General features: G+C 36.1%; 1 protein-coding gene across 3 annotated transcripts; it reads left to right on the forward strand.

Annotated features, from left to right (window-relative positions):
* Window positions 1-439: 439 nt before the first annotated feature.
* Window positions 440-8,752, forward strand: LOC106068554 (uncharacterized). Of its 3 annotated transcripts, none has more exons than XM_013227964.2 (2): window positions 440-714; window positions 7,891-8,752. In XM_013227964.2, exon 2 carries the CDS (start codon window positions 7,903-7,905, stop codon window positions 8,578-8,580), a length of 678 nt encoding a protein of 225 aa, XP_013083418.1. In that variant the 5' UTR covers window positions 440-714; window positions 7,891-7,902; the 3' UTR covers window positions 8,581-8,752. The 3 variants fall into 3 exon arrangements, with proteins under 3 accessions (XP_013083418.1, XP_013083419.1, XP_055889727.1); XM_013227965.2 differs by lacking the exon at window positions 440-714 and adding an exon at window positions 2,026-2,207; XM_056033752.1 differs by lacking the exon at window positions 440-714 and adding an exon at window positions 5,314-5,454.
* The last annotated feature ends 3,817 nt before the right edge of the window (window positions 8,753-12,569 follow it).

Below are 12,569 nucleotides of genomic sequence, written 5' to 3' on the forward strand. Positions count from 1 at the left end.
AACTGTCCTCACACTTTTTTATGCAGTTAACAAGCCTTTAGATTTCATTAATGACCAGGTTTGAACAGATTAGCCAATAGGGATAATTACTAATAGCATTTAGTCTTGTTTGACAAGTACAATTGTATAGTATAATACAGTAGATAAATCCTTCCGTTTTTTTTCCGTCTTTCTAACAAGCTAAAAATAAAATGCTGATAATGAAGAACAAAAGTTGAATCGACAGTAAACGGAGACCTCCCGCCCATTCCCCAGCCCCCTTAGACCAGATGTAGGGCCGATGTTAACTTGACTTGGCCCAAAGGTGCACGCCTCATTAAACAACTATTTTCAAACTTGTTACTTCAGTCCTAACCGGCAAACGAGGCTCTTCAGAACAACCTGAAACGGAGAAGAAGAAAAAGAAAATAAAAAGCAAACTTTCTTTAAGTCGCTCAATCAGAGAGCCACTTCTATAAATCGTCTTTTAATCTTCTCCCCCCCCTCCCTTATCCCTCACCCCACCTTCCAAGCTCCCCATGCCTGTCTGACATATATCTGAGGGTCCGAGCTGAAACACAACGTCAGCCAAATCTTACCTGGAAACTAGAACAAGGCAATCAAACCATCCGATGTATCGACGCAACGCTTTGTTTGTTATGATTCAATATTTCTCGGCTGTGTTCATTTCGTAGAGACTTGTTTCTAGACTTTTATTATTTCCAAAAGTAAAAGGTATTTACAATTATATCTCTATGTAGATTAGATGTACATTAATTAGTTAATTATGCATTGACTGAAAGAACGATTAGTAAACACTAAGAAGTTATCCCCCCCCCCACCCCAGAGTATAGATCTAGGTTACTCACTCTGTTGTGTTTATCAACAGTGAGTCGTAAGACTAGATCTTATCAACAGTACTTTGTTCTAAATAAACACTTCCAAAGGCAGAACATTGTAAGGTGAAACTTTAGGACTTATATCACTTAAGGCTGACTACTTTTAGTCTAGGTATTTATTTTTCTTGACATTTCTGTTGGGTCCAGTATTTATTACTCCGGAGTAGCTGTTGGGTCCAGTATTTAATACTCCGGAGTAAATTTTATTTTGTCCTAACTCCTAACTTCAGTGTCGTTTTTTATTTGTTGACTCGAAGTATTACCTCGTTTCTCTCTCTCTCTCTCTCTTTCTTCTTCTTCTACTTCCCCTGTCAATCTTTCTATTTTTTTACACACAAATTAGTATTTCTCTCTCTCTCTCTCTCTCTCTCTCTCTTCTGGATCTCATATATTCATAATATTTTAAGATTTCTCTATCTTCTGACGTCTTTTTATCACTGATTTTCTCCCTTACCTAAGTTGATTGAAGAATTATCTACCTTTCCTATTTGTTTTTCTTTTCCTCTTCTTTTTCTATCCGCTACTATACGTTGTATGCTCATAACTTTCTCATAACTATCAAACACACTCTCAGACGTGTCTACTGTGTAGTGTGCAAACAGGTCGAGCTACTGGTTATGTATAAAAGATGTAATTGCACTGCTGACACATGGTAAACAATAAACTCATGTGCTCGATCTCTCAATGCGTAATATCCTCTAATTCCACCTATCTCCCGTCTAGAAAACACGTGTAAGGGTGTAAGTAGTCTTAAGAACATGTGGTGAAAACATTGTTAAATTAAAAATTACATATGTGTGCATCAATCATTATAATGTTAACAACTTACAGTTTTCTTCTTCTTCTTCTTCATCGTTCTCAGTTGAATATTAATATGTAGGCTATTATGTTCTTCTACACAGTGGCGTAGCAGTGGTCCCGGAATATATTGCTGGGCCCCCACCCCAAATAAGACAAATTTAGTGTATGAAAAAAAAATCGAGTAGTTAAAAAAGACTGTCTTTATGTAATATGTTGTAATATGTATGGTTTATTTAGGACTCCATACAAAGACATTGTCTTAAAACTCAATTTTCATACGACTTCTTAATAGTACTAAACGAACTTTTTAAATATTTTTTTTATCGCAACTTCGAGAATCTCGTGCAAAGTAAGAAATAGCATGCATGTTGTGATACTGTCTCGAAAACTTGATGATCAGATGTAGTTGTATATGATAAAAAAGATAACAACAGCCAGACCTTGAATTGTACACAGACTTGAAATGTCTTTATGGGAGGCTTATGAAGGATTGCATCTCTGAACAATATACTTTGCAGTATCATATGGGTAAGTTGAGACTGAAGCATGTAGACATGAAACTGGGCATTAATGACTGAAACATGTTGACAATTTTTGTCATATCTAGGAAATCTGTCAAGAAATAATGACATGGATAGTTGGTAACATACGTTGATTTTGAAAGTTTTCTCTGCCTCTTGAATTTTCTCTGAACGATAGTCATCAAGCAAATTGTCTTTTAAGTTTCCGCAACCGTGTAGAGCAAAAATCTGCATCATCACCCCACGATCAGGTTTTTTCAGCAGCCTTATTTTACTCTCTCAAAGTCATTTCTCAAATGATTTACTTCATTATAGATATTCTCTAGTTGACTCCCAGCTTTATCTCAATCCTGCTGTTCACGTTGGAACATCGTTGACACAACGTTGATAGCACTTACTTGAGAATAGCAGAACAAAAGTATCCAATGTTGTTAATTTTCCACTAAGTGCTGCAACTTTCAAACATTATTTTTCCTTTGGGGGACACAAATTAATGTATGCTTTAGTATATCAAAATAATCGAATCTCATTGTTGTTAGGGCATTATTTCTTGATGACCACCTTAAAGGGCACATTTTTAAGTGCCCTATAATCCATTGCTCTTCCTATTGGATTAAAAAACCGCCAATCTTAAGATTCTATAAGCCTCTTTAGAGGCCCCTGCATTTTGACATTCGACATCATGCTCATGACATGAGATAATGGCGTAATATTTAATATTTAATGTAAAAAAAAAAAAAAAAAAAAATTCGAACACCCTTTGGGGTCTCCCTCAAGTAGGAGGCCCGTGGGAATTTTCTAATTCCCCCCCCCCCATCCCCCCACCCTAGCTACGCCACTGTTGAAGTTGTTACTGGTTTATGTCACCCATCGTTCTCCGTCTGTATGTTTGGCAAACTTGTTAATGATTCATTGAACATCTCTTTCTAAATGGGACCAATCTTTGAATCCTTCTTTCCATACGTTTCCTTGAACATGTCTGACAGTAACACACGTTTAGTTTTTAGGACACAAACACAACTAAAAGCAAGATAATATTAAACCCCGGTTATAATGTTGTAAACAAAGCTGCTAAAACCCCAACCTTTATTTGTTCCTTTTGAGAAATCCACATTAGGTCTACAAAACCTATTTGACAATAAATTTCTGACTTCCACAGGCAATGGGCCCTGATGTTCGTGGGCCCGGGTTCATTGAGCCCTTTCGCGCCATGAATGCTACGCCACTGCTTCTACATTGATGTCATAGTGATAGTTAACCGAAAGTAGTAAAGATTTCTATAGAAAGTTTCTACAGGAAGTTTTAAAACTAAAATTTAAAAAAAAAAAATATTTTCTTTTAATACCGATATTTACACTTCTCTGCTCTTGTAGGACATTATAAGTTTTCTTTTAATATTAAACCCGCCCGCCCTCCTACGCAAGAATAACCATTGAAGTGATTTTTAGAATATAAACAAGCATTAGTAGCCGAGAAATATATATCCAAACGAGGCTTTAAACGTGTATATTTTATTTATAGTGCTGCCGTGGCTACGCCTATTCATGACATGTAAGCATGTTAAAAAAAAAGCATTAACATAATATTGTATGTGTATGCCTACAAAAACCAACAGAAAACAACTTTGAGTGACGGAACTACATTAACTACGAATATACACACATTCGCGGGCGACCTGTTTAGAATAAGGAGGGGAAAAAAAAAGGGGGGGATAAATAATCTTAAATTTACTTTGCAAACTCTTGACGTGCTGAGATGACGTGTAACCTGAGGTTGAAAGGTCTTCTTTCCGAAGTCCTCCATTCATAGGAGCTCCATATAAGGTCAAGTTTGCCTAAAATAGATCCTAAGTTACAGTGAACATACTCGGCGCTCTGAACGTCGACCCAGTTTGGAACACGTCACGTTAGTTATTTCAATCAGACTACACGTCAAGCCGCTAGACTGTACATGCCTTTTGGCTTCATTGAATCTGCGAGAGTCTTTCATTAAAAGTGCAAACACCACGTGCTATTTCTTTTATGTTAAAAGTACCGGTACTTTAAAGTTTGCATTATAAGTTCTTATTACATTCTGACGGCTAGTCACATACACACGCAGATACAAACTTTTTTTGATTCATTACAGATGTGGCCAGGCTGTCAGTGCTACATAGACTTAATTCTTAACCAACAGACGTGGATTAGTAGTAGATTATGATATTATCCCGGGTCTATCAGACCATGAGATCATTAAAATACACAGTCAGATAAAAGCAGTAGACAATACAAAACCCAAAAGAGAAATTTTACACTGGAATAAATGCAGCCTAACACAACTACACCAAGCTGCATTAAACTTTCAACAAACATTCTTATCAGAAAAAGACATTAACCAACCAGTCGATGACGTCTGGAATTTCATTAAAAACTATCTTAAAAACATTATAGAAAATCATATACCAACTAAATGCATATCAAACAAAATAAATAAATGCTGGTTTAATAATAGATTAAAGAAGCTTTGTAGACAGAAGGAAAACTTATATAGAAAATTTAAAGAAACTAAGGCAAGAAAAAAGTATATAAAGATTAAACACCTAACCCAAAAAGTAAGCAGACAGCTGGAGAGTGAATACATGAACAATGTATATCTAAAAATAACAACAAAAAACCTATGGTCATACATTAAGTCTAAGAAAATGGAAACAACAGGCATAGCGCTATTCAATCCCTCAACTCAAGAAAACATTAAAAAACTGGAACAGACACAAAATAGAGCAGTAGTAAGATTCATAACAAACGAATATTCACATTTGACTAGAGTAACACCTTTGGTAAAATCACTAAATTTAGAGAGCCTTCAGGACAGAAGACTGAAAAAGTAAAGTAGCAATTATACATAAAACACTGAACCATAATCTTCAAATACAAAAACAAAATTTAATAAAATACTCAGAAAGACACAAAGATAACGGTACATTTCTCATCCCATATGCTAGGACAAATTTGTACAAAAATTCCTTCTTCCCTAGTGCTATTAGAGCATGGAATGGATTACCTGAGCTAGCCAGGAAAACCAGTGACTTGGCAGAATTTAAGACATTTGTTAATATGCATGACTAAATGCATGACGCGTTGGACGTAGTCATCTTTTTTGAAGTAACGTCTGTATCATATAAGATAAGATAAGAAGATTGGTATGGAGTAAGTTTGTCTAAGTGGTTTATGATGTTACTACATATTATGTGTTCTAGGATTTTACATGTGATGCTGGTAAGTGATACTGGTCTGTAGTTTCCTGGGTCAGATTTTTCTCCTTTTTTTAATAGGTGAGTGACATTAGCTTCTTTCCAGTCCCTTGGTACTCTGCCATGGTTAAGAGATGCCTGAAAAAGTATTTTGAACACTGGTGCTAGCTCATTGCTTAGTTCTTTGAGTAAACTAGCTGGAATACCATCAGGTCCAGATTCTTTATTCAGTTTGATGTTGGCTAATAGTTTTTGGATTTTCTTTTCTTGTACTTCTATATCTCCTATGTTGTCTACTTGGTTTAAATTAAGTAATATGTCTTTGTCTCCTGGGGCTGAGAATGTTGATGAAAAGTATTTATTTGGGATGTTAGCTTTAGTTTCAATATCATTATGTGTAAAGTTTTTTATTCTGTTAATGGCGCTATTCCTGTTGTTTCCATTTTCTTAGACTTAATGTATGACCATAGGTTTTAGTTATCTTTAGATATTACATTGTTCATGTATTCACTCTGCAGCTGTCTGCTTACTTTTTGGGTTAGGTGTTTAATTTTTATGTACTTTTATGTACCAACATGGCTTTAGGAAATATAGATCATGTGAAACACAACTAATAGGACTAATTGATGGTCTTTCAAAAGGTTTAGATAACACAGTGAGAGATAACTTGTAACAACTTGAATACCTTCTTTTGTGAACAGAACTAAATAGAACTTTGATTAAACTAGAGACAAAATAAACTTGGGATGAAATGCAATAAATTTAGTAGAATTTAGTTAGAATATAAAATGGTATAAAGTGGTATTTTTTTTTATCAAACTCTAACTCAATGCAATAACAATTCTGTTCAGTCTCGCTGACGACAATGCCGCCTATCTTGCATCATTCAGTACCAATCGCTAACATTCTTCCAACCGTCACTATAGAAACACACAAACACACAAACATAACAATTAGCACTTTCAATGTTATTAAAATCACATGTCGACAGTTGATAATTAGATCTTTTAATTCAAACCAATGAAACGCGCAAACAGCAAAGTAGACGTATAATAATGTTCCTATCCTTTGAACTAATTGTCAATGAGTCATTCTTTTCGTAGGAATGAGTTGTTTGTCAACTATTTTATAGTGTACCACAAATTGTCGGGGATCTAGCTGTCGTTGAACCAGTTGTCTCAACGTATCTGTGAATCACTAGTGAAACCATTCCAAACAGCATCAGCTACGAGGAATGGTTTCTAAAATCTACTTCTTACAACCGATTGTGTTTCTGCCCTAAGCTGACTATACCAATAAGCGCATTCTCTATACAGTTTGCAAACGGATGTCGTCTTAGACTTCGTCATCTCCTTTTACCCGTAAAATAAATACGCACTTACATTTTCATATGCTGATTATAAAATGCAAGTATTAGCCCTGCAAACAGGAATTATGTCTTTTATAAATGTAACTTTCATCTTCCTGACCCTGCAAGCCCCTTACCCTCCCGTTTATTTTTTACAAAGCTTATATAGCAACTCACTCTGTGTCTGTGTGTGTGTGTGTCTGTTTGGCCAAAAGTGTGTACACGTTATTTCTCCGACACCCAATCTTGGATCAATTGTGCACAATTATTTCTTTTACCTGACAACACAGGAACCAATAAAAAAAATAAAATTAACCAATTAGTTAATTAACTATTGGTAATAAATTACTTTGTTTGATATCTCAAGCAAGGGAAAGAAATAGTACTTGATGGGATTTATCATAGTTATATGGTCTTCCAATCTGCCTACTGTGACTTTAGTGTTGCCGTTAAAATAACAATAGCCGTAGACGTTTTCTTCTAGTCTTAAAGGACGATTCTTTAAATGCATTCTCGGTAGAATTAATTAGTAGTAATCAACTCCAAACAGGAGTATTCATGTGTGATTGTTAGAATTAAAAATCATTTTTTTTTTGTTTTGTTTTGTTATTTTATTTTTTATCATTGTGTTGTTGTTTTTTTAAACAATTCCTACTATTAGCTAGCATGCACCTCGTGGATGGAAGGAAAAACTTGGTGAAAGTTCTTGAATTTCAACAAAAAAAAAAAATGTCTGTAACCATTTTCATATAAATTCGACAGTTTATGTATATCTTTGGGGTAAAAATCACAACCTATATGTCCACACACTGAAAACTTTAGTTTGACCGTTATTTTTTTTTCTGAATTTTTCAAAAAAGCATCTTAAAATTAAATTTGGCTTATGTCTTTTATTAATGAAATTCATCCGATAGACGTCATAGATTTTTTCACACCTACGTCACCCGAGTTCAGCGGGAATACTCCCTGCAATATTGAAGCATTACGAGAAACAAATAGAATGAGACATGATAGACCATAATCATCTTCATTAAGTAGAAAATGAATTTTTTAAAAAATCTTTGTTATATTATGTTTTCATTAGCTGACTATGAACTATGCTTGTGTTCACAGGCCGCTCTCGAGATGGCGTCCGGCGCTGTACAGATACCCAAGATGACAGAGGGTTATCTCGGACCCCAGGCTAAGTTCGACGCTTACGGCCTAAGCTTGGTCTCTCATAGTGACCCTATCATTTACATGCAGGATAGCCAGGAGGAGGTGGAGATCATATTGGGCATTCAGCCTGGCACTAGGATCACCATCAAAATGATTTCTTATGAGCGCAAACAAGAATGCAACGAATACTGTTTGATACGGGCGCTGGGGCCAAACTATCTGTTTCTCATCAGACCGCCAGTGCCTGGATTTTACAAATTCCAGATCTACGCCCTCCCGAGGGACGAAGCAGGACCGAACATGTTGGGGGTTTACAATTACCTCATTTACTGCCCGGGCAGTTTTGGAAATAATCCTTTCCCTAAGCAGTACCCTCCTTGGAAAGACGGCTGCTATTTGTACGAGCCTCTTTCACTACCTCGCGGTATCCGTGACCCAAGCGTCAGGTTCAAAGTGCTGATTCCCAGAGCTAGAGACGTACAGGTCAAGGTGGGAGAAGAATGGAACCCCCTTCAACAGTCGGAGCCCGGAGTCTTTGAAGGCAATGTAGACTTTAGTCAAGGTTATCCTTCAGGTGCTAAGGCAAAGATAAACGTGAAATTCGCAGGGAATAATTACAATACATTGCTCGAGTACTCCCTTTGACATTATGGATTGCCTACTATTGATAACGTGTGAAATTGATTTGGTTGTGGAAGCTTTCTACTGATCACGATGATTGTCTCTTTAAATATATATTGACACTGACGCATATATATCAATTATTGATTCTTATTTTTATACCTAATACCAGAGAATAAATAAATATTTTCTTCAATATGTATTTAGTATCATCTATTGGATTTCATTGATTTGATACTCTCTCTTATAATAATTGCATACCCAGTAGCGCAGCTATCATATTTTTATCGGAGTGGTTTTGATATGCAATAGATTGTATTAATCGGAACACAACCATTTTGATTCTTATAACCAGATGATCCGCTTACACGAACATGTCGTGTAAGCACTTAAAACAAGACTGTTCTGGTATTTAAGGATTCAGTTCGAATTAGCGGCTAGTCTGATTAACCGGATTTGACTTTACTTGGAAATCAGTAAAGCTTATTTTACTACATTATTTCTCATTTTATAAGAAACATAACCAATTATTTTCACTTTTAAATTAGATTTTGGACATGGACAGTTGCGTCCATCAACAAGTACCTCCTTCTGGCTTCCGCTTCTGCAGTACATAGACCTAACCGTGTTTTACACAAATGAGTTCTGGAGTTTCCTCTCCATTATTGGTTTTGGCAACAATGGGCTATGCATTTCGTTTCTTTGGTTTAAAACTATAATTATAAATTGGGCTGGAAGTACCTTTTTCCTTGTATATCTTTTACATTTTTCAGTTCTCATTTTAAATTAAACTGACATTATTATGCTATAATTTTAAGTGTGCCTGATAGAGAAAACAATTCTGCACAAAATTACGGGTAGTTAGAATCAAACCCGATAGAGGCTATACAAATCACAAGACAATTACACCAAATAGCTTACTTGACACCAACAGATGATCGGCTGGAAAGAAAGAGTTTATATCCCACACACTACCACATATATATATCTTCGCTAAAACTCCTTAGCCTTTAAATATTTTTTTTAATGAAATCAAAAGGTATGGGAGTTGGCCTTATTCCTCCAATTAGCTGATGGTAGGAGTTCAACGTAAACTGTTACCTGGCCTATTCACATACATCACCTAATTATTAGCTTTAAGAAAATGGCATAAACTATATTAAATGTCAAAGATTAGTAATATGACCAAAAAAAAAAAAAGCTTTAGATAGAGACATGGAATACAAGATAAGACCAGTATTGGAGCAGGTAAGAAGATGTTGCAAAAAGCCTGGGAAAGTAATGTTGAAATCGTGATCCAGTAAGTGAGAAAAGGTCACAAAAACGAAAGAAAGTCTGGGTAGAGATCTAGTTAAAGCCAATGAAAGCCAAAGGTAACAAACATCGAACCACGAAGTGACAGGGATCGAAACTGAAGAGGAGTAGGTTGTTAAAAAGGGGAGAGCAATGATGTAAAAAAAATAAAAATAAAGAGCTGTTCAAACAAAAATGTGTGTGGTTTAAAAATAAAAGTGAGAGAGAAGTAGCCAGACAGTGAAAACAGAACATATGTTGCGGGGGGGGGGGGCGTAAAGCCTTTAATCTTGATCAGAGGTTCCAGATTTTTTTTTTAAGTGAACCACTTCACAAGTGTGATTCGCGATACCTATTGACATAAAAAAGGTATTTAATGTTAAACACAAATTCGTGGGCGGCCCTGCGAGTCCACGATAATATGCGCACATCAAACGCAACAACAAAAGTTGTAACACAAACCCTACAGATCCTCTTTGTTTTGTTTTTTTAATGTTTATATGTAAAAACACACACGCTTCTCAGTCTCTCTTTCTCTTCGCTCTCTTTCAATTGCTTTTGCTCTCTCTCTCTCTCTCTCTCTTGCTGTTTCTTTTGGCCATTCTACCTTTCTAACTCTCTCTCTCTCTCTTATTCATGGTCGTTGCATCCCTTTTTTTTTTCAGCTTTGTATTTCTTGTTCCGTGTTTTCTCAAATGTTACTAAAAACGTATATTAGCAGTGTTGTGAGCATGTGCGTGAATGGCATAATGACGGGACAATATGAACACGAGCAGTGTTATGTCTGGAATAAAGACAGACCTAAGGGTGCCGGCAAGTCGCAGACGACATTGAACTATTGCAGCTGTTGAATAACATGAACGGCCTGTTACATCTTGCGTTTGAAATTTTTTTAATGTGTGCATATATACTTTATAATATGCATAATTATTTTTTAAATAGCAGTTGCATTTGTTCATGTTTTAATTAAATTCATTTGATAAACGCCAAAGCATTAGATTAAATATATTCATTATTTCCCTTTCAATTGCATCTCTTGAACCTTAACCAGTGATGCCTGAACTCCAGCACAAACTACCCATACAGTTTACTGTCCGTGAGACGGTACTCTCCAGCCATTTGTAACTTCTGCCCAATGCTTTTTGTACAGATGAGATCGATCTTCTAAGTTCAATAATGTCGTATGAGTGTCATTTTGATATAGTTTTTTTTAACTTACCCTACATAAGAAAAACTTTTTTAGTATTTTTAATTCTTTGTCATCACATTGGCCATAAAATAATTAGTCGGGAGGTATTGGTTAATTAAGGATTTCTTCACTAAGTACAATATCACTATCAAATTAACTTTACGAGCCTTGCGTGTAGCTAGCTAAGTCATACAGTATATCAACAAAAATTTCTGTTTCCTACAAAGATCACGCTCAAAAACAATAGCAAGCATTGCCAAATTGTTCAATCTATCTTCGTGAATTGTTGACCTCAAGTAATTGAATGACACCCCAATATGACTATTTTTCAGGAGATTTCCATGAGCCCGTGGAAAATCGGGAGGCCGCGGGAACCCTGTAATATAAGTTATAATGGTTTAATTTAATAATATACACCTAGCATTAGCGCGGGGTCTATGAAAGTGCGGGGACCACTGCGACCGGCCCTGACTGTATGACTTTGCTACACGCAAGACTCGTAAGGTAATTCTGTACATAGTAAAGAATGAATAAAATGCAAAGACGAATTTATTTTCTAATACAAACTCTTAATTTTCACTTATTATCCGTATCCCTTCCCAAACTTGGCCCCGCGAAATCCGACCCTGCTATTTAGTGACGGGTGAATACAGAGTAGATTACTTGCCCTCTCTTTTTTTTCACCGCTTAAGTTACGTGGGGTAACTTTAGTCCGACTTGAAGAAATAAAAGAGTTATCTTTTCATTACTTCCTGGTGTCCAGACTGTTGAGCCATGAAGAAAATTATATATATATATAGAGAGAGAGATTTTAAAACGTTTTGAGAAAAAATCTGCTACTACCAATAATGCCCTGGTTAAAAGTATTCACTGAACTTAAATGGTATGTTGTGCAAACAATTTTTGTCAATGTATATCATTAGATTTCACATTACATCTGTAAGAAACTCGCACCAGGTTTGAGCCTTGGACGTTCGACTTAACGTACCTCCACCTAGGGGCCACTTTATTATCAATTTTATTGCATATTTTATATTAGCATGTACACTGTTAAAATGCTGAATCATTGTTGGTGAGACAATGCTGAACACATATTTCCAATGGATGTTGCCAACTTAAAACATAGTTCTATCCAGTCTGTGAGCTCAGGTGGAGGCCCGGGTCAAACAAAAATTAAGAAATTCTTCCAACCATCCGTCAAGTTGAACAAACAGCTAGTCCCCCCCCCCCCCCCCAACAGTGTACTCAGAAGATTTACTAAGGAGGGGGAGAACAATTTGAACAGAAGGTAGAGAGTTTACCTGGCCCTCAATACAACACTGGGTAATGGCCAGGCTCCAAGCTATTTTTAGAATAGTCTTGACGAAGACTCTTAAAGATGAGTGATCTAGCAGGAGAATGGAGGTGTGTTTTGGGTGAACGTCTCAGACAAAATATATCGAGTTGAAAGCAACAATAGATACTTGTAGACAGCAGGTAGATACAATGATCTATGTCCTTATCAGGAGATGTGCAGCACTACAGCCAGCAT

Source organism: Biomphalaria glabrata, chromosome 1 (genome assembly GCF_947242115.1).
Source record: "Biomphalaria glabrata chromosome 1, xgBioGlab47.1, whole genome shotgun sequence".
In the NCBI taxonomy this organism is placed as follows: Eukaryota; Metazoa; Mollusca; class Gastropoda; family Planorbidae; genus Biomphalaria; species Biomphalaria glabrata.

What these genes read in the sequence shown, in the direction of transcription:
- LOC106068554 (XM_056033752.1), top strand. Translation starts at nt 5,407, where the DNA reads ATGATGTTACTACATATTATGTGTTCTAGGATTTTACATGTGATGCTG. An exon ending in GGATTTTACATGTGATGCTG is followed by an intron (nt 5,455 to 7,890) that starts GTAAGTGATACT and finishes TTGTGTTCACAG; the next exon opens with GCCGCTCTCGAGATGGCGTC.